Genomic DNA, 27,449 nt, shown 5'->3' on the forward strand with positions numbered 1-27,449 from the left:
TCTTTGGGAGAATGATTTGGTGTGTATTATTATACCGATCGCGCAGATAGCTTACTTTACTCGGACTAACTATTAATCTAATTTAAAACATACATAATATGTGCACATGAAAGTTGATGAATACGTTGTCATCGTGAATGCGTTTGTTACTTTGATAGTTGTTTTAGTTTATACAGTAGTATTTTTAACTGGGATGATGCGTACCAGATGGAATTGCAGATATTTAAAGACAGTAGAGACGTGAGATAAGGTAAAGTCATTATGTGTATAAATTGGTCTGTGCAGCCCTATCAACTGGATCGGGTGTTTTTGAACATTAATTTGCCTACAAACCTTTACGTTCATTTTGCCTGCAACACTTTGCACCGGTGAACTGCCTACTACAGTATCCAGCTACAAAGGACACATTATGGTCACAAAGTTGCTACAGTTGTCATTGTTCAGTACTGTGCCCCATCTCTATTTCCCAAGGTTTGGAGAAGACAGTATGGACCGTGTGCTGCGGGTGGATAGAAAAAGAGGAAAACACAGAAATCTCTGTCATACTTGATATTGGCAAGGGGAATGGCATCCACTTAATTGAGCTGGTAGGCTTTGAACTAACATTTAAAGGTGTGTAATTACTATGATGTAAAAATGCCAATTAGGCCTACACACCTGTAGCATATAGGACAACATTAGCTTGAATGCTTTTTTTACCTATGTAAATCATTTGTTTCTTTGCATGACATGTTCTTTATGCATTCAGATTTTCCACAGGAATAGATAATTCTGTAGCCTCTGTAGAACTTCAAGAAATGTACTGCAGACAGAAGACTTGTCTAATGTGGAAGTCAAGGTAAGTCCTACCTGCTGTGTGTGTAGAAATGCTAATCACTACAGTAACCGCATTGTATTAACTGCTGTTACACAGTACAGTAGCAGGCTAATAGCTTTGTTATCACATAATAATGGAGTTGAGCGGTTTTTGTTATTGCACAAGTGATATGGGACATTACCTAATTCTCTTTTTCAGTAACAAAAATAAACTTTTTAGTGTTTTAGTCGTGTGTATACCGGCAATTGTACTGTGCATGGTTACAGCAGATGGTATACTTCACAGTTGGTGGCACTATTGGACTGTATTGTGCATAGACCTATACACAGACACCTTGACATAGGCTTATGCTCCATACAGCATGCTAACTTCTCACCATTACAGTAATAGGGGAGGTTAGCATTTTGGGGGGGTATGATATTTATGCCTCTGTAACATTATCACTCATCATTATTCACAATTAATTCAGGACTATGCGTAATCACGGTAGCATCCACATTAATGTAGGAGTGTTTAGAAACATATTCTATTCTTATTTACAATAAAAGTACTCCAAAATGACACAATACATTATTTACCGTTATTTTCTATTGGGCACAAAATAATCTGAAACACAACCAAAACTAACAGCAAATGCATCTAACAAGTTTGTAGAGCCACACGCTTGATATAATCATTGCGTGCTAGGAATATGGGAACGAATACTACACTTTTGACTACTTTAATACACCTATAAGTGAATTTGTCCCAATACTTTTGGTCCCCTAAAATGGGGGAACTGTACAAAAAGTGCTGTAATTTCTAAACGGTTCACCCGATATGGTTGAAAATACCCTCAAATTAAAGCGGACAGTCTGCACTTTAACCTCGTGGTCAGTGTCTCAGCCAAAACAACAAAACATGTGTCACTGTCCCAATACTTTTGGAGCTCACTGTATATTGCTAGGGATGCAAATTGTGGTCAATTTTGCTGCCGACTAACCGACTCTCATTAACCAGTCAACAAACCGTGAAAAAATTTCCAAATAGTAAAATTATGTGACCAAAAGAAAATACTATGCATGAATACAAGGAACGGACATTTTTCATGAAGAGCTTAATGAAAACATGCAACATTAGCAAGCCTATCGTCTTACAGTCAAAAGGCTAAAGCCTATTATTGAACACAAAACTCTTGTAATGAAACAGCTAATAAAACGTCATTAAATATTTGCCAAAATGCAATTAGCTGGAAAACACAGTTATAAACAGTGCACCTAATGCGAGCGGTTCCATATGTGACAGAGATTAACATCTCAGTTAGAAACTTAGAAAGGGGGAATCTGATAGGATTGGTTGCTATTATGACTAGGATTGTGCCTTTGGCTTTTGGACAATGAAAGAAAGGTGATATGAAAACCAACAGAACAGGAGAGAAATGCTGGTTAATGGCATGAGGAAGTCTTTATAAAATAATTGCCTCCACATTTCTATGGTTGGATTTTGGCTCGGCTACTTTGAAGCAAGGTAAGACATTCCTCGTTATTTGAAGTGAAGTAAAACGTTTAAGTTTCAAACAATTATACGGCCTCCAGCTCACATTGTAATGTGGTGGGTGACGCGTTGATATCCTGCCTACTGTTGACTATAGTCTATGCACTCGAATTGGAGGAGCACCTTAATTAGAAATTGAGATTGAGAAATAAAAATCCTAGCTTTTTTTAATCGTGGCGATCAAACTGTTTTTAACACGCGATTGCATTTAGAATTGTTATTTGTTGCGCAATGACTGGGCTTATAAAAGCACATTTCACTCCAGTACCAGCTTTTTGAGGAGCTGCTCTTGGGTTTTCTAACAGGTGATAGGCCATTCCGCTCCTCAAACTAGGTTCTGTCTGCTGCGCGTGTGTGATAAATAAGACGCATGACGATTTACGAAAATACACACATGCCAATTTAATTCAACTAAATTATGCAAATTAACCTATAGATTGATAAGCATGACTGTTCAAATGTATTTTTCGGTGGCTAACTGATTAACTGTTCACCATTTACATCCCTAGTCACCAATGCTTTGGAAGAAAAGCCTTGTGGTGCACTGCATATACAGTACCAGTCAAAAGTTTGAACACACCTACTCATTCCAGAGTTTTTCTTTATTTTTACTATTTTCTACATTGTAGAATAATAGTGAAGACATCAAAACTATGAAATAACAAATATGGAATCATGTAGTAACCAAAAAAGTGTTAAACAAATCTTAGATTCTTCAAAGTAGCCACCATTTGCCTTGATGACAGCTTTGCACACTCTTGGCATTCTCTCAACCAGGTTCACCTGGAATGCTTTTCCAACAGTCTTGAAGGAGTTCCCACATATGCTCAGCACTTGTTGGCTGCTTGTCCTTCACTCAGCGGTCCAACTCATCCCAAACCATCTCAATTGGGTTGAGGTCAGGTGATTGTGGAGGCCAGGTCCTCTGATGCAGCACTCCATCACTCTCCTTCTTGGTAAAATAGCCTTGGAGGTATGTTGGGTCATTGTCCTATTGAAAAACAAATGATAGTCCCACTAAGTGCAAACTAGATGGGATGGTATATCGCTGCAGAATGCTTTGGTAGCCATGCTGGTTAAGTGTGCCTTGAATTCTAAATAAATCACAGACAGTGTCACCAGCAAAGCACCCCCACACCATCACACCAAAATATATTTCACAGCGGTTTAGATATTACGATGATTCTATACACTATACTTTCTTGTTTTGTCACATAAACTGAAATTAGGCGAACTATTTGGATTTTAGGACCAGGAATTTCTGCATAAATGCATCTTTAAAGCTCGAATCCTTAATGGTGAAACTGCCACGTCTGTTTGCAATATTACAACAACAAAGAAGTTACTGCAAACAACAAACAGTTTTTTTTCCATCAATGCACACGCAATAGAAGAACACAGTATGTACTGCATCTGTTTTTACCACATTGGGTGACGATCCTCACCGACACTTCATCAACAAAACAAAAACAATAACAGTGGCCGTGGGGTGGGGTGGACAGTGGCGCTGTTTTCCCCCTTACTGTGGATTCCGTCTTTAAACAACTCTACTCCATCCCTGTTATATTATGTTTAGGACTTTGGGTCTCTTGGTTGGACCCCAGACAAACCTAGCCATTGATGTTTAGCCCCCCCCCCCCCTTTTASCACACCATATCCCCCAACCTGAGGCTGCTGCCATGAGGGGGAACTCTCCTGTGTTTACCCTGCAGTGTGGCGGGGTAGCAGAGAAGTGTTAAAAGTAATGGGACTCCGCCCAACTTTGGATTCAGCCACCTTATGCCCGAGCGAGCTGACACAATTTAACACATCTGCAGGAAAAGCAGTTTTTAAATGCTGCTCAGCCATACAATACCACACCCGGGGATGAGTGAGGTTTCCTCCCCCATATACACACATGCATACTCTCATATTGTACACCTACCTCGAGAGATGTGTACTGTATACTGTATTTGGTCAGAGCGCTTGCTGTTGAGGTCAATATTGACCTTAGTCTGGCAGCAGTCCTGTCTGGGTATATCAGATGGTATGTTGGACCATGCCTCCAGAGCAGTAGAACATTAGAAACGTGTGTGTGTTCTCACCTATTCTGTGCTATGTTAATGTCTGCAGGAGTGTGAGGAGAATCAGGTGTGTGTCTATGGAACAGTATTTTGCTTCAGAGCGTCCTGCACATGGTCTGGCTAACGCATGAGTGTGTGAGTGTACATCTGGCCTGGAGCATATACCGAGAGAGTGCCCAGTGGCCACAGCCGGATGCTCAGAGGGTAGGGGGACTGTCCATGGAGGTCTGTCTCTCTCTGAGCGTCATCTTTAGTACTATCCCGTATCTGCCTGAGAGCGGGACAATCCCACCATTTGGACGCACTATCTTGTTTTCAACTGTTTTAAAGCCTCTCCCTCCCACCACTGGCCTAAAGCACTTCACAGAGGTTTCTGGGTGCATCCATCCAAAGCATACGGAGACATTCCGTTGGACAAACATATTTCTCCCAACACTGAAATACTGTTCACCCCTCATAAAACTACAATGATGTGACACTTGGGTTGTGGTAAGTGTGTGGCTGCTTGGCTCACTCCAGAGGTCTAGTTTTTCGTGGCCTATAAGGATCAAGGAAGTCTTTCATTGGTAATAGGTCCTCAGCCTCAGCAGTGGTCAGTTTGGACCACATGGGCGAAAGCGCTATATTTTTACACAGATGTTAGCGTTTGTCACGTGGTTACTCAAGTTCAACAGATATTGAAGCAAAAGATTGATGCTGAACGCTGAAAGCAATTGTTTAATGACAAAGAGTTTTGGAAATTATAAATATATCTCATACAGCCGTAATGTAGCTCAACACATATGGAGTACCTGGCTATTGTATGTAAATGTAAACATTATTTAAGTACATACTGATATCAACTCACTGCCTTTTGCATCATACTAGGAGGTGGACTTCATGAGCTGCTCTGGAGAGGAGAGCGGCTTTGATTTATGCATCGACAAGGGTGCATTTGACACCATAAGCCTGAACCCAGAGAACACTGAGGAGGGCAAAGCATGTTACGTTCAAGCTCTGAGAGAGGCATTGAAAGAGGAGGGGGTCTTTGTTATCACTTCCTGTAACTGGACTAAGGAACAGCTACTACAGATGTTCAGTCAAGGTGAGCGAACCGTCGGAGACACTCCTGGAATGTTATGAGTGGAACATTGGATTACACTTATCAGTACTCCTCCATCCCACTGTCAACATAATCTATTCGTTTCCAGAATGCAAAAGTCAGTTCTCATCAGTGACCATGATTGTTTATGCCATATTTTATGCCATTATGATTATTTTATAGGCTCAATACCAAGTTAAGTGTTATCAGCAGGGACTAGGGGAGTCTCTCATTGCTGTCTGATGAAAATCTCTTATCTCCAAAACAGAAGCTTTTCAGGAAATGGAAAGAGCGGACATATTTTACCATTTATAAACATACAATTACCAAACTTCAGATGCTATTTTCAATACATTTTCTTGTTCATTAACCTAGAGTCATGAAAGGTTCAGAGTACATTGAGGGGATGTACTGCTTTCAATACGTTTGACAGCTGTTGGGCTTGTAAAATCTTTGTTTGGGTGGTTCATTTTGGTGTCTGACCTATTATCAAAACATCAATATAATGCCACAACCAAGACAGCTCTCTCGTCAAGCATCAGGTTATAACAAAAGCAGCCTTGATCAGCCAGTATTTAGGCATCTTTCAATATGAGTAAGAGCTGGGGAGATGATAGCAGATACCCATAGACTTCCAGTCATTGCTCAAACACAAGTTAGCATTGGTTCGCAAATCTACCTCTAACTGTCTTCATACCGGATACGGAGACGTAAAAATGTTATCCGTGAGTTCCTCTGACTCTGGGGAAGTAGATAAAGGGGCCTCACTGCCAAAATCCCAAAGTATCCCTTTAAGCACAACAAATTCATAACATATAGAACAAAATGCATTCGTAACATATACCAATTGCAAAATATATATCTATTTTTTATAGCACACAAACAACAGGGACCACTTTGGGCTCATGAGCACCACTTTCACAACTACTGGCTACAATTATGTTGTTTTAATGGACTTTTATTTATCAATTGAAGTTACATTTTTGTGAAATGATCACAGCAACAATTAGAATACCCCAAAATAAATATATTATTTTGTATTGAGTTATTTGTCTTGCACCTATTTTTTTTTGTATCAGATTCCAGACATCTAAATTCTGCAATGAGAATTGTTATTTTATTAGGATCCCCAATAGCAGCAGGCACTCTTTCTGGGGTCCACATAAAACATGGCATAATACAGAACAAAAATAGACAAGAACAGCTCAAGGACAGAACAACATACATTTAAAATACGAATAATATGTAACCGTTCACTCTTTCTGGCATTACCATATATATCAATGTACCCTGGTGTCCTTCTCAAAGCTTAGGAGGTACAGCTGTGAGTCACAAGGAAATGTGAGGGTTAATGCTACTAAATGTGATGATATTGTCAGACACAGCAGAGGGGGCCATTTCTCGGCAGAAGAAATGCATCAAGTCTTGTCCTCTAATCAGCAGCACCTTGTTCCTTAAAAAGCCTGTCATATTATGTGCTGTTGTCAAAACCAGTTTTATAAAAAGTCCTATGTTCAGATAATTAATGTCATGTCTAGATTGATGAATCCAAAATCTCCCTCCGGGAAAGATTGTAACTTTTGAATGTCAAATAGCTATGTGGCTTTCTAATATGATCATCTTTTGCTAATATTACAAATATTTACAAATTTCCTATGAAACCTTTTAGTTCAGATTGCCATCAGTTCTTCTTGGCCTTTTATCAAACCCATTTACTTTGTTCTAACTTACGGACGTATTATCATCTTTAAGTGGATTCTCCTGCCTTGTGGCATTGAGGTCATCACTGACCCATATGGACTCATCATTTTCATGTGCGGTCAGTTAGCTGTAGTCAGAAGACCATGGACTATTAGGTCTTCCTAGTGTAGGGCATTGATCATCTTGTTCACCGGACACCAGCCATGTGTCCTCTCTAGCCTGTGTGAGGAAAGATAGAGAACTGAGAGTACATGGAATAGTAATCTAATCTGTACCCTTTTCAAATGCTTATTCACCAAATAGGGATGGTATCATGTTCAAGTTCTGTAAATCCAGAGCGACAGTGTATGGCTTATACATTAAAGTTGCAATCAGCAGTTGAAACAATAACAAAGTGTGATTCCTGCCACTGTTTCGGTAAAAAGCTGAGGGATGGGGCTGGTAAAATGTAACCAATCTCAAATTCATACAGAGCTATAGATGCAAGAACTCCCCATCCATTATATCAACATTTTAGTTTTAACCATTTTTCAAGGATATACAGTGTTTGTTTACATTTACTTTGTTTACAAACATTGGAGGAAAACCAGGTTACATTTTGGGTTCTGATGGGGTAGGACAGTTAAACTGAACTCATGAGGCATTTATAAGTTATATTCTTCACAAATCAATGGGTACATATCATTAATTTATAAGTACAAACATTTATGTAGCAGCTGCAGATTGCCCCTTTAATGTACAGTATTTTTGGATTAAGCTGTGGATGTATTCATCATGTCTACCTATGTCAACATTTTCCATTCAGAAGTCCTCTGTTTGCAATCTACCTTAATAACCAGCTCATAATGAATAAACAGAGGGTATGGTTCAAAGAAAGATAAGTGATTTCCTGTCTTAACTCATTCTGTCATTAATAACTCTCAAACTACCTCTAATTGGAATCTGGGCGGGTGGCCCAATGGGAGCAGTTGATGCCGAGGCATGCTATTGAGTAAACACATGCAACGTGTTACGAAAACTACTGCCTGGAAATTTACAAGACACTGAAAATCCTGCCTGGATGCGCATTGACACATTATACCATTACACAACTTTTTCCCATGAAACAAGATGCTTCTTGACTGTCTTCACTCGGTGACCAATATTGTCTCATTGAAATGTACACTGTCTGAGACGAGACAGCATCTAAGGAAGTCTTCAAATGGCTCTTTGTTTGCCTGTCACAGAAACAATGTCTTTGTTCTGCACCACAAATTAGATTGAATTACGGACTGAAGCTCGCTGCTCCTTGCGTAAAGCCCACTCCCTCGCACAGGTGCTGTTGCTAAGAGACGTAGACACAAATATGGAGGCTTTGGGAGGCACTGAAATCCTGTTAATCAAAGTCATGTCATGAAAGTAATCCAGTCAGCTTTTCGATACAGCATGCCTTATCATCAGGGTATCCTGCTAATGCAGTTGCCAAACACCATTAAAATAAACCTCAATTCGCATCTGTGGATAGCACCTTAGTTCCTTGTGGATGAATAGAAGTGATTGATAGATGTATCATTACCATGAAATGTTTTATGCATCTGCTATGTTTTATTTTACCTTCATTTAACTAGGCAAGTCAGTTAAGAACAAATTCTTATTTTCAATGACGGCTTAGGAACAGTGGGCTAACTACCTTGTTCAGGGGCAGAAGGACAGATGTGATTGTGATCCTGTCACCCCGAGGGTTTGATAGTGGTTAACTTGTTAGTTTACGACGCTGTGAACAGGAACACACCCCTGGAGCTCTGCTGCTGTTCATGGAAATAAAGCATGCCCACTGTACCGCGTGTTTTAAGGCAGCAGTCATTAAACTGGCTCCAGGAATTTGAGGCCTAGTAAATGATACATTTTGTTTCACTCATCTGCTTGGAGCATGTTATTCTCTTTCAACAGACGGCTGGCATGCCATGGTAGTTGAGCAATCCTATCTTTTGGGGCGGCAGGTAGCCTAGTGGTTAGAGCGTTGGGCCAGTAACCGAAGGGTTGCTGGATCGAATCCCCGAGCTGACAAAGTAAAAATCTGTTGTTCTGTCCCTGAACAAGGCAGTTAACCCACTGTTCCCCGGTAGGTTGTCATTGTAAATAAGAATTTGATCTTAACTGACTTGTCTAGTTAAATACAACAATCTGAAAAGGACTGGTGTGTGTGGCTGGAGGCTTTTTTGCACATTGTGCTGTTTTAGGATGTCCACTGTAATTTCAAATCAAATTTTATTTGTCACATGCACCAAATACAACAGAACTTACCACAGTTCAAGGAATAGAGTTAAGAAAATATTTACTAAATAAACTAAAGTAAAAAAATATATATATACGTTTATCAAAAAGTAACACGATACATTTACATAACAATATGTACCGAGTCAATGTGCGAGGGGTTAGTCGAGGCAATTTGTAGTGACTATGCATAGATAATAAACAGCGAGTAGCAGCAGTGTAAAAACAAAGGGGGGGGGGGGGAGCTTGGCCCCAGTGATGTATTTGGCCATACGCACTACCCGCTGTAGCACCTTACGGTCAGATGCCGAGCAGTTGCCATACCAGGCGGTGATGCAACCGGTCAGGATGCTCTCGATGGTGCAGCTGTAGAACTTTTTGAGGATCTGGGGACCCATGCCAAATCTTTTCAGTCTCCTGAGGGGGAAAATGTGTTGTCGTACCCTCTTCACAACTGTCTTGGTGTGTTTGGACCATGATAGTTTGTTGGCGATGTGGACACCAAGGAACCTCTCAACCTGCTCCACTTCAGTCCCGTCGATGTTAATGGGGGCCTGTTCGGCCCTCCTTTTCCAATAGTCCACGATCAGCTCCATTGTGTTGCTCACATTGAGAGAGAGGTTGTTGTCCTAGACACATGATCTGTGTTTCATGAGTCACAGAAGACATACACTATATAGGCATACACTATATGGGATATATGGGCGTCATTCTCAAAGCCAAATAAAACAACATGAGCTGGCGCACACCCAGAGAAAAGTATTTTATGTAGAGGTGCTGACTGATGGAGAATAAACTATAAGCTATGAAAATAAATAAAGAGAGTCGCACGCTCTATATATTAGCTCCCATGAATTTATTGGGTAAATCACCAACGTTTCGGCATCACTGTGCCTTCTTCTGTGCCTTATTCTCAAAGCAACATGAAAATGTACAGTAGGTTCATAACTTGCCATCATCAGCAGGCAAAGTGTGCTGGCACTGTGGTGAGACGGACTTTTATTCCACTCATAATGCTAATCAAAAGTTGCAAATGCTGTGCTTTCATTTCAGTCTCAAGTGTGATACAGTAAATATTTATGTTTTTTGTATTTCTCCTTGGAAACCGTTTGACCTCTTAATATGATTTCCGGGCGCTGATTGAATTACTCCTGCATGTAGCTGTGCAGTTTTCCTTGCCGTGAGTGGGAAAAGTGGGAGAGATTCCTCCTTGCCACATTTCAAACCATCTGTCAGGTTCCAGTGAAACCTTACAGGCAGCTCAGTCAATTTCACAGTTACAGAGCACATGGATGTAGCTAAATATAATACTGTATATCTCTGCATACAACCATTATACATTTATTTAGGCTACTAGGCCTGGCCTAGTATTTTTCTACTGCTAAAATAGTTTACAGAACTGTACTACATGTTTCTACATTAACTATGGGTGTATGTAGACATGACTGTGACAAAGAAGGAACACTTTTAGACATGCCTAACAAATGGCAATATGAATGAGAGCATTTAATAGGATCTACTTATTTAGGCTAGTGTCATACATTACAGATGGTTAAGGCCTGGAAACAATTCGTTTTAATTCATGTCACAGAGGGTCAGTCAATCACAGTCACATTGTGATAGTGGACACATTTACAAGTGAACTAGTAACTGTAACAATGTTACTACAGAGTTGTACATTCAGAATAGCTTGTGGGAAAAGAAAAGGAGCACACAAGTAGACGATACCAATATGGGGGGGGCTAAATTATGTAGTTTCTATTGAACTAGAAATAAAATACATGTGTAATGAATGGCAAGAAACATGCTGAATATATAAATAGTATCTGTATAAGTACGGTTAAGCTTAATTGTTCAAATTGGCTACACCACTGTGGGATCAATAGTTGCTTCCTCCCTCTGCGTGAGAAATGGTTTCGCTGAACGCGGATTTTGTTTCAACGTTCCATCGAGCACGGAGTTTCATGCAGTTGCTCAGTCCCACACTGCCATCGCCGCTGTGGAGGCAGTAGTGCGCATGAGGATCCACACACTTTTCTGGTCCTTTTCTGGTCCTTTGTTGCGGAAATCGAAGATGATTTAACTTCGACAGACTCTCAGCTGGCCAGGTAGTAAGCCATACATCCCGACATCATATTTTCTTTGAATTGGTATGCCACTCTTGAGAATGTATGCTAATCCTTTGTTGGGGTGTCTTTGTTGCCCGAAGTAGTTTGTTGATTGCTGAAGTTTGCTTGAGCTTTTTTCCATTGCAAGAAGTTGAAATAAGCATATACGCTTATTTCTTATGTCTAGAGAAAGTTAAATACTGTCAACAATATAAACTGGGAAGTGTTGCTTGCTTGTGATCCATGCGATCATAATACCTGGAAACAAAGTGCTTGGAAAATGATGTTTTCAGGGATGACATTGAAAGGCTGTAACCCCAACACAAATGATTATCGTGTTTTATGTATCTTAAAATAGGCTACTGCACAATGTAATTGAGGAACAAGTTAAATACCGTGTTGCGATGCTGCGTAAACTTGCTTGCTTTCTAGCTGCCGGTTGCGCATGTTTCCACTGTAGTAGAACAGCACATAGTCAAATAAGAGAATAGAGAGGAGTTGATTGAGAGATCATTTGCGTTGTGCGCAGTGCTTGGGCCACTGGGACAAAAGCCTTCCTGTATTCAATGCTCCAGCTCTGTAACCCGGTTCAATTTAACCCCCCTCCACCCTTGTGTGGTACTACTTGTTGTTCTCCGCTGCTCTCACCATGCCTGTGTAGCACATGGGGATGTGCAAAACTTACTTTTCAGCCTTAAGTGTTGCCACTTGCAGTTGACTGCTACCTATTCGTGTGGTGCTAACTGTTAAGACAGTTTCAGGAGGGTAGTCACATGTACTAGCAAGGCAGCAGTCCTGGGTTCGAGCTTTGGTGTGAGCCAAATCAGGAGCAAGTGATACTTGCTAATCCAGCCACGATGATCTTTACAATGGTGCTGTGACCCAGATATACAGTTGTGCTCAGCTCAATGTTGGGGCAGCTTTTGAGTACATTTGAGGGTGAATGTAGCAAATGGGGATGTGTGAAACTTACTTCTCAGCCTTAAGTGTGACTTCTACCTGATGTCTCCACCTGCGCTGCTGAATTGCTAGCTTTTGGTGTGGTGCTGACTGGTAAGATGCTTTACGAGGGTGGCAAGGCCTGGGTTCAAGCCTGGTGTGAGCCGAATCAGGAGGTACTCTCTTAGCAAGCAGTGTGGCATCCTTTACACCTGCATACCCTCAAATATCCAGATCGGGAATTGTAGAGCTAGATATGTTATTATTATGGTTGTTGGGGTTTGTAAGTTGTCCCACTTTTATGTCATGTTGTGTGCCTGTAACACTGGTCTGTTTCAAGAACTGCCAGTTGGAGGGAAGTGTGGCTTTCTTATCTCATTTTATTGACACCCTCCTCAGCACCGCAACCTGAGAAAAGATTGATAGTCATTTGAGGTGTTTCATGAGTCACACACACACACACACACACACACACAACCTTAGAGAAAACCCAATTGTTTTTGGAAAACTTAACATGAAACTACACGTGAAAACATGTGATCACATTAACTTCACAAAAGATCACCTACCACTGAAAACACACTGGTTGAATCAATGTTGTTTTCATGTAATTTCAATGAAATGACGTAGAACCAATGTGGAATAGACGTTGGTGCCCAGTGGGATGTGATCATGTGTTTTTGGAACACTTCACATGTGAAATTCATGTGAGTTTTCCATAAGGACACACACAAACACACTGGGCAAGACTTCAGACTCTAGGCTCTAAAAATGAATCATAGAGTTGCTCACTATATATAAGCTGTCGGTGATTTATTGGGTAAACCAATGTTTCAGCATCACTGTGATTTTTAAACAAGTCAGTTAAGAACAAATTCTTATTTACAATGACTGCCTACACTGGCCAAATTGTGCGCCAGCCTATGGGACTCCCAATCACGGCTGGTTGGAATACAGCCTGGATTTGAACCAGGGTATCTGTAGTGATGCTTCAAGCGCTGCCTTAGACTGCTGCACCACTCGGGAGCCCCTCGTGTGATGACACATGAGAAGGCACTGTGATGCCGAAATGTTCATGGTTTACCTAATAAATTACTGGGAGCTTGTATATAGAGTGTCCGATTCTCTTTATTTTTTATAGCCTACAGTTTACTCGCCGTTAGTCAACACCTCTACAAACTTTTTTGAATGTGCGCCAGCTCATGCTTTTCACAAGACTTCACACTCAACAACATATTTCAGCCTTTTATTGTAATTGAGTTCTGTAATTAACATCATCCTTCTCGTTTGTGGTTTTGCAGAGGAAGGTTCGCAGCTGGGATGTCTTGATATGAGTCACTTTGTTCTTTGTTTGTGTTGCCAAGTGGAATGAAACACCTAGACTTGTGAAAAAACACTTTACATGTAACTTTGAAGGTGTTCTGAATGGTATGATTCAGTTTCAAGAAGCTCAGACAACCAAACCGCCCCTACGCTCTCTTAACAAAACAAAGTGTTGAGATTGAAGAGCTGGCAGGGAAATGCTGTACTGTTAGATTGCATTGTTTTTGGAGTCATGTTTTGGACCATCGTTGGAGTGTGTAATGTAATTGCGTGACTACAGAATGTTTGGGTAGGCCTACACTGATTAAAGTGCCACTGACAATGGAACACTTTGACTACGGGTTTGCCAGGGTCGTTTCATTTGGGACTAGGGAAGTTATTGTTAGAGTATGTGTTTTTTGCCCTCTTGTTATGTTATGGGAGAGATGGTTGATCTTTACTTCATGAACTAAATACCAGACAGGACTGGTTTTGTACCAGGATGGCCTGAAATTCCATGGAATGCTTACAGTCTACTTGTCTGTGTCTGTTCTCACCGTACTGGGACAGCCTGAAAGGAGGTATGCCTATGTGGGTTTATACACCTCTGTTCTCTCTTTACTGGGGTGGTTATTTACAAATAAACTAAAGTGTAGTTTTAGTGAATGTACATACAGTAGTGCACCTTTCCGTTTCTTGCTTGCATGTGAATTCACTCATTCACTTGAAAACTAATCTCAGTTCCACTGGCAAACTAGGTGGAAAGTCAGGCTGAGATTGGATCAGCTCTAGTATCTAATTGCAAATGGGATGTTGATAGGGGTATATCATCAGGCCTGTGTGTGTCTGAGACAGTCTAAGGGCTGTTTGTTCAGGAAAGAACAGTTTTTTTGTGTGTTGGTTCATACTTCTCAGCTATGGTGGTAAATACAGTTATGATGACTAAGGCTGTGTCTACACTTGACACTTACATGTGACATACAGTGGGGCAAACAAGTATTTAGTCAGCCACCAATTGTGCAAGTTCTCCCACTTAAAAAGATGAGAGAGGCCTGTAATTTTCATCATAGGTACACTTCAACTATGACAGACAAAATGAGAAAAAAATTCCAGAAAATCACATTGTAGGATTTTTAATGAATTTATTTGCAAAATATGGTGGAAAATAAGTATTTGGTCACCTACAAACAAGCAAGATTTCTGGCTCTCACAGACCTGTAACTTCTTCTTAAGAGGCTCCTCTGTCCTCCACTCGTTACCTGTATTAATGGCACCTGTTTGAACTTGTTATCAGTATAAAAGACACCTGTCCACAACCTCAAACAGTCACACTCCAAACTCCACTATGGCCAAGACCAAAGAGCTGTCAAAGGACACCAAAACAAAATTGTAGACCTGCACCAGGCTGGGGACTGAATCTCAATAGGTAAGCAGCTTGGTTTGAAGAAATCAACTGTGGGAGCAATTATTAGGAAATGGAAGACATACAAGACCACTGATAATCTCCCTCGATCTGGGCTCCACGCAAGATCTCACCCCGTGGGGTCAAAATGATCACCAGAACGGTGAGCAAAAATCCCAGAACCACACGGGGGACCTGATGAATGACCTGCAGAGAGCTGGGACCAAAAGTAACAAAGCCTACCATCAGCAAGGGATTGAAGATGGAACGTGGCTGGGTCTTTCAGCATGAAATGATCCCAACACACCGCGGCCGGGCAACGAAGGAGTTCCGTAAGAAGCATTTCAAGGTCCTGGAGTGGCCTAGCCAGTCTCCAGATCTCAACCCATAGAAAATCTTTGGAGGAGTTGAAAGTCCGTGGTTGCCCAGCAACACCCCAAAACATCACTGCTCTAGAGGAATCTGCATGGAGGAATGGGCCCAAATACCAGCAACAGTGTGTGAAAACCTTGTGAAGACTTACAGAAACGTTTGACTCTGTCATTGCCAACAAAGCGTGGTAGCCAAAAGAAGGTGAGAATAGAACTTGTGTATTGACAGAATTACGTGTATTGCGCACGCGAGTAAGTGTGGCAAACTAAAATTCATTAAAAATCCTACAATGTGATTTTCTGGATTTTTTTTCTTCTCATTTTGTCTGTCATAGTTGAAGTGTACCTATGATGAAAATTACAGGCCTCTCATCTTTTTAAGTGGGAGAACTTGCACAATTGGTGGCTGACTAAATACTTTTTTGCCCCACTGTATGCTATCAGAATACGAAGCTTGCATTGAAAAGACGGGTCTAGACACACAAAAGTCACTTTGTGGTTTGATTGTGTTCAGATCCGGCTAATCACTTCAGAATGTGGTCAGGGATGCATTGTGTGCCGATTTTTCTCCTCAGTCTGGACACAATCAGGCTACCGAAAGCACTCAGCACTCCTCTCACATGTCTCCAGAATACTTGTGTTTTGGGACAGAGGCATCTTTTCATTATAACGTTGGAGGAAACACATTCTTAGCATGTGGAAAACATGTTTGCTGGCCTCATAAATGCTAGCTAATATTTAGAAAAACTTTTTTGTTCGTCTAGAGTTATGCTAACTAGTTTGCAATCCTTTAGCATTGCTTGCTAGCTTGCTGGCTAGCTACAGAGGTTAGCTGGCTACTACACTACAGTAGTTAGATACTTCCATCAGCTGTTGTTGTGTTATTATCATATTTAGCCTATTCCTCCACTTGTAGAATGCGTACTGGTATTTGAATATAGTGCGGGAACAGACACAGTGTGGGTAAGGTGGACACATGTACAGTTGAAGTCGGAAGTTTACATACACCTTAGCCAAATACATTTAAACTCAGTTTTCCACAATTCCTGACATAAATTCCTGGTAAAAATTCCCTGTCTTAGGTCAGTTAGGATCACCAGTTTATTTTAAGAATGTGAAATGTCAGAATAATAGTAGAGAGAATGATTTATTTCAGCCTTTATTTCTTTCAGCACATTCCCAGTGTGTCAGAAGTTTACATACACTCAATTAGTATTTGGTAGCATTGCCTTTAAATTGTTGAACTTGGGTCAAACGTTTCGGGTAGCCTTCCACACGCTTCCCACAATAAGTTGGGTGAATTTTGGCCCATTCCTCCTGACAGAGCTGGTGTTACTGAGTCAGGTTTGTAGGCCTCTTGCTTTCACATGCTTTTTCAGTTCTGCCCACAATCTGTTGATATCAAACAACTGTGCTATGTCTAATTTTGTATGCACTTGCATGGTAAAGTACAACTTTGTTTGTTTACAATCTTCCAGAGTATAGGCCTCATTCAAGGAATCTCTGTCTATGTTTCTGCCAAAGTAGATTTGCATGACAATCACGATCTCCCAAACTATCCAATGCAGTGTTAAAAAATGGCTTTACTTGCTTCAGTTTCTTCTTTTTAACACAGTAAAATCTGAAATGCTGGAATCTATATGTGAAAGACAGTCAAGTCGAACAGGGTTGTCTCAGATAGCTAGGCAGGCGGTAGGCAGACAAGAGGGACTTGTTTTGGACATGGGATAGCTGCAGTAATTTATGGAGGTAATTAAGCAGAGTTGGTTTTTAAAGGGGATCACTCTGTGCTCCTGTGTGTGCTTAAGACGCACACATTTGCAAGGCTTTTGTGTGCGAGTCCCTATTAAGGCTTCATTCTCTGAGTGGGCAGCTGCGTGCCTGTCTGCGAGGCACTGGACCATACTCTCCCTCTCTATCTGTAGCCCTCTCACTTTATCTCTCTCCTTTGCTCTCTCCACTCTCTTTCTGTGGTTTCCTGGCCCGAGGCGTTATGCAAAGCCTCCAGAAAGAAGGATTGTTAGCCATGCCAGTCTGTGCCTCTGTGTTGCACACATTTGATTTTAACGACAGCCCTTTCTCTCTTTCTGTGTGACCTTCAGTCATAACTGCTCCGCTTCGCCCACAGCGTCAAAAGCTGTGAGCTGAGCTCAAAACAAAAAGTCATGTTCCACGGTCTCCCCCGCGTTTCTGTGTGTATATCTCATTTACATGATGCGTTTGTAAATGTTACGTCTCGAACGCCCACAGAGTCTAAGATGGACTGCTGAGAAGAAAGGAGGCATTCTGGCGTACACCAGAGCAACCTTCCCCAACCCCCTGCAAATGACTAGATCTGGTTTCAGATTAAAAGCATTCTGGGAAGGGAAGCCATTTTTAAAGCCCTGTGACACATTGCCACATCAGTGTGTCCCACCACCACATCAGTGTGTCCCACCACCACATCAGTGTGTCCCACCACCACATCAGTGTGTCCCACCACCACATCAGGTGTTCCCACACCACATCAAGTGTGTCCCACCACCACATCAGTGTGTCCCACCACCCAACATCAGTGTGTCCCCACCACCCACATCAGTGTGTCCCACCACCACATCAGTTGTCCCACCACCACATCAGTGCGTCCCACCACCACATTCAGGTGCGTCCCACCACCAACATCAGTGCGTCCCACCACCACATCCAGTGCGTCCCACCACCACATCAGTGCGTCCCACCACCAACATCAGTGCGTCCCACCACCACATCAGTGCTCCACCCACCACATCAGTGGTCCCACCACCACATCAGTGCGTCCCACCACCACATCAGTGTGTCCCACCACCACATCAGTGCGTCCCACCACCACATCAGTGCGTCCCACCACCACATCAGTGTGTCCCACCACCACATCAGTGCGTCCCACCACTAGTCTGAAATGGCTTCCTTTCATTTTCTTCATTACCACTGATTGGTGAGAGGCCTGATAAGAAGCCTTATGATGAGATGGACAACCACCACTGAAGGACATTCACCCTGAATTCCCTTTTGACAACTGAAGTGACCTCGTGTTTTTTTTGTCATTCACTATCATAAGACGTCTGTTATGAATGACAAAGGAGTCATTCTTCTGTTTATCCTCCACCTTCTCCTTCCTCCCTGCTTTTCTGAACGACACTGCATATCTCCTGTCTGAATCACTCAAGGTTTGGTTAGACTTTCTGTTGATTCTGTCTAGAGCGTAATCCGTCAATTATACACCCCTAAAAAAAGCAATAGTATGTTTCCATTGTTTTATGGCGTAGACAGTCTAAATATAAGTATTAGCAAGCAGAACCTGTTTTCCATGCTAGTTCTGAAGCAGTGGCCTGCACTTCACAGTATTTGCCACAGTTTCTCTGCCAAGATGTTTCGCCTCTCACAACTGAGAGGTTTAATGAGCTGAGCGAAATCATGTTCCTTCCATCTGGTCAAAATGGTAGCTAAATTAGAGTTGGTGTGTTTTGGCAATCCCTTTTCACTACACCATCTTTTACATTATGTGAACGTAGAACTTTATTATTACAGTGTTTACACTCTACTATGCAATACTTAGCAATCATCTCTAATAGATCATTTTGCAGGATCAATACGTGACCGTGATGACCCTGCGTCATGAGGAGACACACCTGTAGAACACAAACGCACGCATGACAGCCAGGCTGGTGGAGGTAAGACAGAGTACAGAAAGATCCACGCATTCTCAGCTGCTGAAAATCCAATTCTCACACATTTACATTAAGATGATCAAAAAGCTGAAGGTGATCATCTGCCATTATATTAGTATGAAAGTATTGTATGGAAAGAATAACATGTAGCCTAATGCATCTATTATGTTCCACAGAGATTTTGCTGCGATGATGCACAGCAGGTAGCCTAGCAGTTACGAGTGTTGATCCAGTAACTGAGAGGTTGCTGATTTGAATCGTGGTGACGTGGTGAAAAGTCTGTCTGTGCCCTTGTGCAAGGCCCGTAACCCACTTACCCTCGTTCCAAGCATACACACGAACACACACAAAGTCATCGAGACCGTTGCCAAGCAAGTAACAGGTGGCTGTTTGGTTGAATAAGTCATACACTCATTCATGAGAAAGGTGAGCATGTCATGACTCAATGGAATTCCCATGATTTCCCATCATCCTAGGGCTGGGAAATATATTGTGAATAAGCGGTATACCGGTATGAAATTGGACTACTTCACTGTCAGTTTTGCCCTAATTTGGTTGAGTATAAAACTATCCCTTAGAATGAATTGTTGCCAGTCTAGTGTATGCACTGCTCATAAAACATATATTTAGAACTATTATTATTCAGAAACATAAAATACCACCATACCGTCAAAATAATATGATATTTTGGTCATAAAGTCACCCTCTACGCCAAAACACACCCACACCATTCATCCCCTAGCTCCCCCTAAACACACCCACACCATTCATCCCCTAGCTCCCCCAAAACGAGACCTGCAGTGTTATGTAACTGTCTTGGAGAGGAGTGGTACCCGGGACGTGCGATTATGGGGTTGGAAGTGACTTTCTTTATAACGTCACCTATTTAAACACCGTAGGAGTGGCCCCCTTCCTTAGCCGTGATGGAGCCCTGAGAGTGGGATTAACCATCATGCTCTGGTCTGGAGGCTCTCATGTAACATATCCCTGGTGGATTAGGGCCTGTGTGCATAGAGCAGCCTGTCAGGGGTAATGGGAGAAACCACATGCTGAGGGAGCGAGGGGTGAGGGGATGAGAGCGGAGGTAATTAGTAGGGTACCTGATGTGTGGAGAGCCCTGGAATGCAAAGGCTTTTCCAGAAGGGGGCCTCTGGCCTGTACCTCCTTTATTACCTCACACTTGGACCCACCCGGTTCAGTCTTGTTCTATAGATTAGGGATAATTTAAGAAGAAGTGATCCTAAATCAGCTTTGACAAGCATAGCATCACTGGACAGGAACAGTGATTGCGGTGTCTGAAGTCCATCTCTCAAGCTTGAACTAATGTACTCCACTGATAAGGAAGTGATGTACTGTCTAGATATGACTTTGTCCTAGTTTCTAACATCCAGGTCAGAGGTTGGCCTTTTTCCACGTGAGCACATGTCCGCGTAATGCAGCATATGTTACACATCCATACTGTAGCATGCTTGCCCTTGTAGACTAGGAATTGTACAGATCAATCAGCAGCAATGTCCTGTAGTGAGGAAACACAGAGAGATGTTGCAGTAGTTTGAAAAAAAACATTGGCACATCTGGATGGATGTGTTGACGACATCTTGATGTTTACTGTGTGGACAATAAAAGTGGATGTGAAAGCAAGATGGGATATTGCACAAGTTGACTGTGTTCCTCCTTTTCTGATTGTGTGTGTGTGTGTGTGTGTGTGTGTGTGGCACCAGCTACAGTATCTGTGTGTGAGAGACTGATTATAGCTTTGACAAGGCTTTGTGGATTTCCTTTGGCGGTTTTTCTTATCACATGTTAGCTAATGAGGTCGTCGCTGCTGCTCACCAACACCCTGAAATAGAGTGCTGACTTGTGAGCACAGGGGAAGTGTTATTTGTGTATGTGTCGGTAATTTTAAATGGCAACACATTTTGCACTCCCGTGTGTGGGGGGGGGGTTACATGTCAGTGCCCTGGAAACCTCTCTCTCGAAAGGTGTGTTTCTCTGGAAATCTCTCTCGAAAGGTGTTTCTCTGGAAATCTCTTTCTCAAGAAAGGTGTTTCTTCTCTCTGTTGTTTTCCCCCCTTTGTTACAGCACTGGGTTGTCATGGTCACTGCTCTTCTTTCAGAGATAAAGAAGTGAATGGCCTTTCAGTGCTCATAGAGATAAAGCCTTTATTTGTGTAGAATCAACTTGAAGGCCAAAATCAACCGCCGTTACCGCACATCAAGTCAGACGATGTCAAGTAAAAAGTTTAATGAATGAGAGCTGCTTTGTTTGTATTCTCACCAAGCTCCTGTTGCATGATGGGGTGTCGTTTTTGGACAAAGTGTCCAGCCAATGGGTGCTGGGGTGATGGCCGGAGGGCGGCTTGGTATGCCGTGACCTCTCCAGCCTTGTTTTACGACCTCAACATGAGAAAGGGCTGACCCAGCGTTAACTAGAGAGTGATAGCTCTCCTGTGCACCACATCCAATCAGTTATGGACACCAAACACTGCCACATATTGGGCCCCATATTGTCCCCCCAGGTGCCCATTCACAATTCATGTGCGCACAGGAAGCAGGGTGAGTAGCGATAACGTCATCACATCATCCAAAAACATGGCAGACATTGGATGAATATAAAATGTTAAAGCTGCAATATGTAACTTTTTGGGCGACCCGACCAAATTCACATAGAAATGTGAGTTATAGATCTGTCATTTTCATTGAAAGTAAGTCTAAGAAATGGTAGATCTTTTTTATGTGCACTATTTCTATGCTTCCAGTTCTTAAGTTTTGTTTTTGTGTCTTGTACTTTCGGTTTTGTCCACAAGCTTCAAACGGCTGAAAATACAATATTTTTGTTTATGTAAAAGAGATTTCACAGTGGTTTAGATGGTACAATGATTCTCTACACAATGGACTCATGTTTTACCACATAAACTTAAATTAGGCAAATTATTAGAAGTTTAGCAACCAGGAAATGGAGGAGCATTTTCTGGTTGCTAAAATTGTAATATCTTGGAAAAAGTGATGGAACAATAATCGGCCTCAGCAACAATAATTTTTATAATTCAATGGATGTTTTTGCACAAAGGTGATGACTAAAGTGTTTCATTAGGAATTTTCTAATCTGACTTCTCTATGTGGCCGTCTATTGAAATTGTATTTCTGGGACGGGGGTCTGTTAAACTGCAGTATCGAAGCAAAACTGTAGGAGCAGTAGAAACCGGGAACCCTAGTCCCTTGGCATGGTGTTGTTACTAGTACTGTCCTTTCTGCCTCTCCTCAGTAATTGACCCTTGAGAGCCAAGGGGCCTGTGCGCAGACCCAACTTCTATAATGAAGAAAAATCTGTTTAGAATTACTGTTAGGTACAGTACTTCCCCTATGGAATTGGATCATAATGAACTTTTTCCCTTTAGGGATTTATAAATGCAATTGCTATTGCCATTTAGTATGATCCTTTTTGGAATTTAGAATTTACCCAGATATGATATGATTTAACCCTTTACACTTGTGGGAATTGGCATATATGGATAGTTTATATGGTAGCAATTGAAAGGGAACAGTTTGGAGATCATGGGAACATTGTTAAACCAAAGGTGAGTACACTACAGTTCACCTGACACAAGACTAAATCCAAACATCTACTGTACTTTTCGCCACATTTTTTGATAACAAAATCTGAAAATACTCTGGATAACATGATAAGACTGTTCCTGGAAAATGTGGGGTAGGTTTAAATGAAAGGACTAACTGGTATCTCCAACTGGTATCTCCATGTGGCCACAGTTCCTAAGCAATTTCAATGCACTTTTATGACTCAAAGAAGAGACTTGAACTTTAAGGTACTGTACCGTTGAGGAACCAGGGCAAGCACACTTGTAGTTGTTTAGTTCGGAACTCAACCTTGCGTCCCCGCCATAACACATTACAGGTGTTTAAGCAATCCAAAAATGGTCCAATATAAATCGCAATCTGGGTTCCTATTCCTATGCCAAGAGGCCTAACTAAGTTCTAAAATACGATCTTAGAGTGTTAGACTTGAGCAAGGCAATTCAGAGAAACAGGTTGTATATAGAAAGGAGTCAGGTGTGTGTGTGCCACAGCCACTTTTCCTCCCAATTAACAAACAGGCTCATTCTTGAGAAACTTGAGAATGACCCAGGTTATAACATCATGTCGTCTTGTAACTGTACACCAAACATAGTGATCATAAACGGTGACAATATATGATTTGGAAATGTGAAGTGCACATTTGGACTCACAGGTGTTTGGCTTATCTGTATGACATCATAGTTGTATTTATAATAATCTTCAAAATCTCATCTTTTTAAAATACACTGAACAAAAATATAAACGCAACAATTTCAAAGATTTTACTGAGTTCCAATTCATATAAGGAAATGTATTATGCCCAAATCTATGGATTTCACATGACTGGGAATACAGATATGCATCTGTTAGTGACAGATAACTTTTTTTTTAAAGGTAGGGGCGTGGATCAGAAAACCAGTCAGTATCTGGTGTGACTACCATTTGCCTCATGCAGTGCGACACATCTCCTTTGTATAGAGTTGATCAGGCTGTTGATTGTGGCCTGTTGTTCCACTCCTCTTTAATGGCTGTGTGAAGTTGCTGGATATTGGCGGGAACTGCAACACTCTGTTTTACACGTCTGGTGAGCATGAAGGCCATGGAAGAACAAGGACATTTTCAGCTTCCAGGAATTGTGTACATATCCTTGGGCCGTGCATTATCATGCTGAAATATGAAGTAATGGTGGCAGATGAATGGCACGACAATGGGCCTCAGGATCTCGTCACGGTATCTCTGTGCATTAAATGCAATTGTGTTTGTTGTCCGTAGATTATGCCTGCCCGTACCATAACCCCACCGCCATCAGCAAACCGCTCGCCCCCAACGCCATACACATTGTCTGCCATCTGCCCGGTACAGTTAAAACCGGGAAGAGCACACTTCTCCAGTGTGCCAGTGGCCATCGAAGGTGAGCATTTGCACACTGAAGTCAGTTACGACGCCGAACTGCAGTCAGGTCAAGACCCTGATGAGGATGACGAGCACAGTTCATGCAGAAATTCTTCGGTTGTACAAACCCACATTTTGTTTCATCAGCTGTTCGGGTGGCTGGTCTCAGATGATCCCGCAGGTGAAGGATGTGGAGGTCCTGGGCTGGCTTGGTTACACATGGCCTGCTGTTGTGAGGCTCGTTGAACATACTGCCAAATTCTCGAAAATGTGTTGGAGGCGGCTTATGTTAGAAAATGAACATTCAATTCTCTGGCAATAGCTCTGGTGGACATTCCTGCAGTCAACATGCCAATTGCACACCTCCTCAAAACTTGAGACATTGGCCTCCCGAGTGGTGCAGTGGTCTAAGGCACTTCATTGCGGTGCTTGAGGTGTCACTACAGACCAGGGTTCAATCCCAGGCTGTGTCACAACCGGCCGTGACCGGGAGTCCCATAGGGCGGTTCACAATTGGCCCAGCGTCTTCTGGGTTAGGGGAGGGTTTGGCTGGCTCCATGCCGTCATGAGAGCAGAGAGGAGAGCAGAGGACATGAGGGGAAATGTCCCTGGTCTCTTTTTCCCTTGTGGGTGGAGGACAGCCCGCAGGGACTGATGCCCTCATTATTTCAACTCTTTTGTTTCCCACAGTTGGCAAGCACAGTACCAATTTCTTTGTCATATAGTATATTAATGCAACCTTAACGTCCAGTACATTCTGTCCTCTCCAACTGACCCATCCCACCTTTTTCTATCCTCATCCCATGCTCACTCTCCTCCCACTTCATTGAACCATATCTTATGGAGAACCCAGAACAGTCATGGTGTTAGTTGAGGAGCTCTGGAGACTGTGGTAGCTGTGTCCGTTGGCCCACAGTAGAAACTGCAAGCTGTCATTAGTAGGCTGTTGATTGGAATGGACCTTTCTAATCAGCTGTTTTGCATGCTATTCCTGATATAGCCTAGCTCTGTCTGTCGGGGGGGATTCAACTGCATGTTTTGGATTAGCTCCCTGGTGTTGTGAGGGAAAGATTCGAAGTGGAGGACTCAGTAAAGAGTGAGCCTGTGCTGTACTGTGTTTGTGGTGTCCCAGCCCAGTGGACTGACTGTATGTGTTTAGACTCGTCTCTCTAAGGGCCCTGCTGCCTGCTATACAGACACACCCACGAGGACCAATCCTCCTTTCCTCCTCGCCCTGCGCCTGGGGACACATTGTGGTGGTGTGTTGGTAAAGATCATTATGACACGTACTGCAATCATGGCGTGCTCACGCACATTTGTGCCCATTTGCAAACATGCACCCACGCATGCCGGGCGCAATAATGGCATGCACACATTTTTATGGATTGTAATATTTGTGTGTGTGCTCACCAAATCTCTCTCTTTCTGTCTGTTGTTGCACAGGGATTGGCTGAATAGCGAGAGACGCTCCCCTACCATCGAGGACACTCTGCAGATGAGAGGTGGTCGTCTGCCCGTCCAAACTGCCCAAAAGACCTTCTCCCCATCCGTCCTCACCTAAGATGGCTTCCCACGGCCTTCTCCTGCACTGGAACGGACTGGAGCAGAACTGTGCCCTACCATGGTGATCATCTTCTCAAAAACACTAGAAAAGAAGAAAGGTGGCGATCATGTAAGGGCTAAGGACACTGAATATTTGCTGCTGGTAAGTAAAACTCTGCTAGCTAGACCTATAACTAAAGTAGTGTAACAAGTTCCTTACAGGTGCCTCTCTCTCCACCGGCCTTGGAAACATGAGACTTGGGCTTTCTATTGGCTTCTCTACAATACAGCCTATTGTAGTTTTTGGCAGGGTGCTCGCCATCAAGGTGTTAACTTCATATGGCCTCTACGTTGGTCCTTCTAAATAAATTGTATATTATTCTACCTCAGCGTTCAAATCAAGCAATTTGGGTAAAAAGGCTTCAACTGAAATGGGGCCAATTTGAGTAGTTTTTCCTCTTTATAACCCTCATTGTGTACTGTAAGGTGTCTAGCAGTTCTGAATGCTGACATTACACTGTATTGCTGTGACTCCCAGTAACGTTAATGACTCTGCTGCTTTGCCCTATTTCTCTATGAGCCAGCCTGCACCACCCTGCTTGTTATTTTCTCTGAATTGTTCTATTGTTCCGGATGAACAAGGGTGTGTGTGTGTGTGTGTGTGTGTGTTGTGTGTGTGTGTGTGTGTGTGTGTGTGTGTGGTGTTGTGTGTGTGTGTGTGTGTGGTGTGTGTGTTTGTGGTGTGTGGTGTGTGTGTGTGTGTGTGGTTGTGGGTGGTGTGTGTGTGTGTGTGTGTGTGTGTTGTTGTGTGTGTGAGCGCGTGCACTCCTTCGTGTTCGATGCCTGAAAAGTTATGTACGGACATGTTTGGAGTCTGAGTAAATGAGCCTAGTCTAAGCCATGTCTCTGTCTGTTTTTCCCTGTCTATCCCTCCATCTGTCTGTCAACAGCGTGAGCGCCACACCATGAGCAGAGGGACTACCCTCTTCTCCTGTGGCACTGTGGGTGAGTGCATCCCTCTCCCCTTCACTCAGACTCAGTTGTCCTCACCATAACGTTTCTTATTGTCTCCTCTTAGGCTTTATTGACCTGGGCTGTTGTGGAAACTGGTTGAATTGAACATCTGCTTTTCATGTGCTCTGTGCTTTTCATAAAAACTGTCTCATTATTTGTTCCCATTCGCTCGCGTTCATTTCCTTTGTCTTGTTCACCAGCTTGATGCCTCGTTACAAGCCTCCCCATAACTGTTCTGCTGATCCCCCTTCTGTCTCACTTCTCTCTTTCTCCTTCTGTCTTCTCATCTCGCCTTCATGTCTGGTGTGCACCTGCCGTCACACAGAGCTGTGTACTGCACTCATGGGACTTAACTGTAACTGAGTGTTTTTTGCCTTTGTCAATGGTTCCCTTTTGGCTCGGTGAACGTCACCCCCCCCCCGCGCCCCCCGCCCGTGTTAAAAGACAAGCTACTGTAAATAGGAGTCCCATTGGACCCGCCCTGTCGTCTGTTCAATGTACCCGCGAGGGGTTAACACAAAGGATGCACGTCCTACAACTGCTGTATCTACTGTTACACCTGACATCACAAGACGTGTTATACGTATACTATTATATGGCTTCAGGTGGGATTTCAGTCCTTCTTCAAAACATTTTTCACTGGGCTAGGTGAACCTTTTAGGTGTTTTCTCC

General features: G+C 42.5%; 1 protein-coding gene and 1 long non-coding RNA gene across 7 annotated transcripts in view; one reads left to right on the forward strand and one right to left on the reverse strand.

Annotated features, from left to right (window-relative positions):
* The first annotated feature begins 816 nt into the window (after window positions 1-816).
* LOC111951848 (protein FAM53B-like) overlaps window positions 817-27,449 on the forward strand; it is a 42,323-nt gene continuing 15,690 nt past the window's right edge. The window contains exons 1-4 of one of the 6 annotated variants that reach the window (XM_023970102.2): window positions 11,383-11,556; window positions 19,161-19,259; window positions 25,665-25,926; window positions 26,714-26,768. In XM_023970102.2, the coding sequence (XP_023825870.1) occupies window positions 25,843-25,926; window positions 26,714-26,768 (139 nt within the window). In that variant the 5' untranslated portion in view covers window positions 11,383-11,556; window positions 19,161-19,259; window positions 25,665-25,842. Of the gene's footprint in view, window positions 839-11,382; window positions 11,557-19,160; window positions 19,260-23,458; window positions 25,489-25,664; window positions 25,927-26,713; window positions 26,769-27,449 lie in introns of those variants that run through there. The other 5 variants (XM_023970101.2, XM_070434967.1, XM_023970100.2 and 2 more) reach the window with 5 other exon arrangements.
* LOC139023012 (uncharacterized) lies at window positions 10,288-12,670 on the reverse strand. Its single transcript, XR_011474079.1, has 2 exons — window positions 11,952-12,670; window positions 10,288-11,814 (listed from the first exon to the last, which is right to left on the reverse strand). It is a non-coding gene; the product is annotated as an uncharacterized lncRNA (long non-coding RNA).

Source organism: Salvelinus sp. IW2-2015, linkage group LG25, assembly GCF_002910315.2.
Source record: "Salvelinus sp. IW2-2015 linkage group LG25, ASM291031v2, whole genome shotgun sequence".
Lineage (NCBI taxonomy): Eukaryota > Metazoa > Chordata > Actinopteri > Salmoniformes > Salmonidae > Salvelinus > Salvelinus sp. IW2-2015.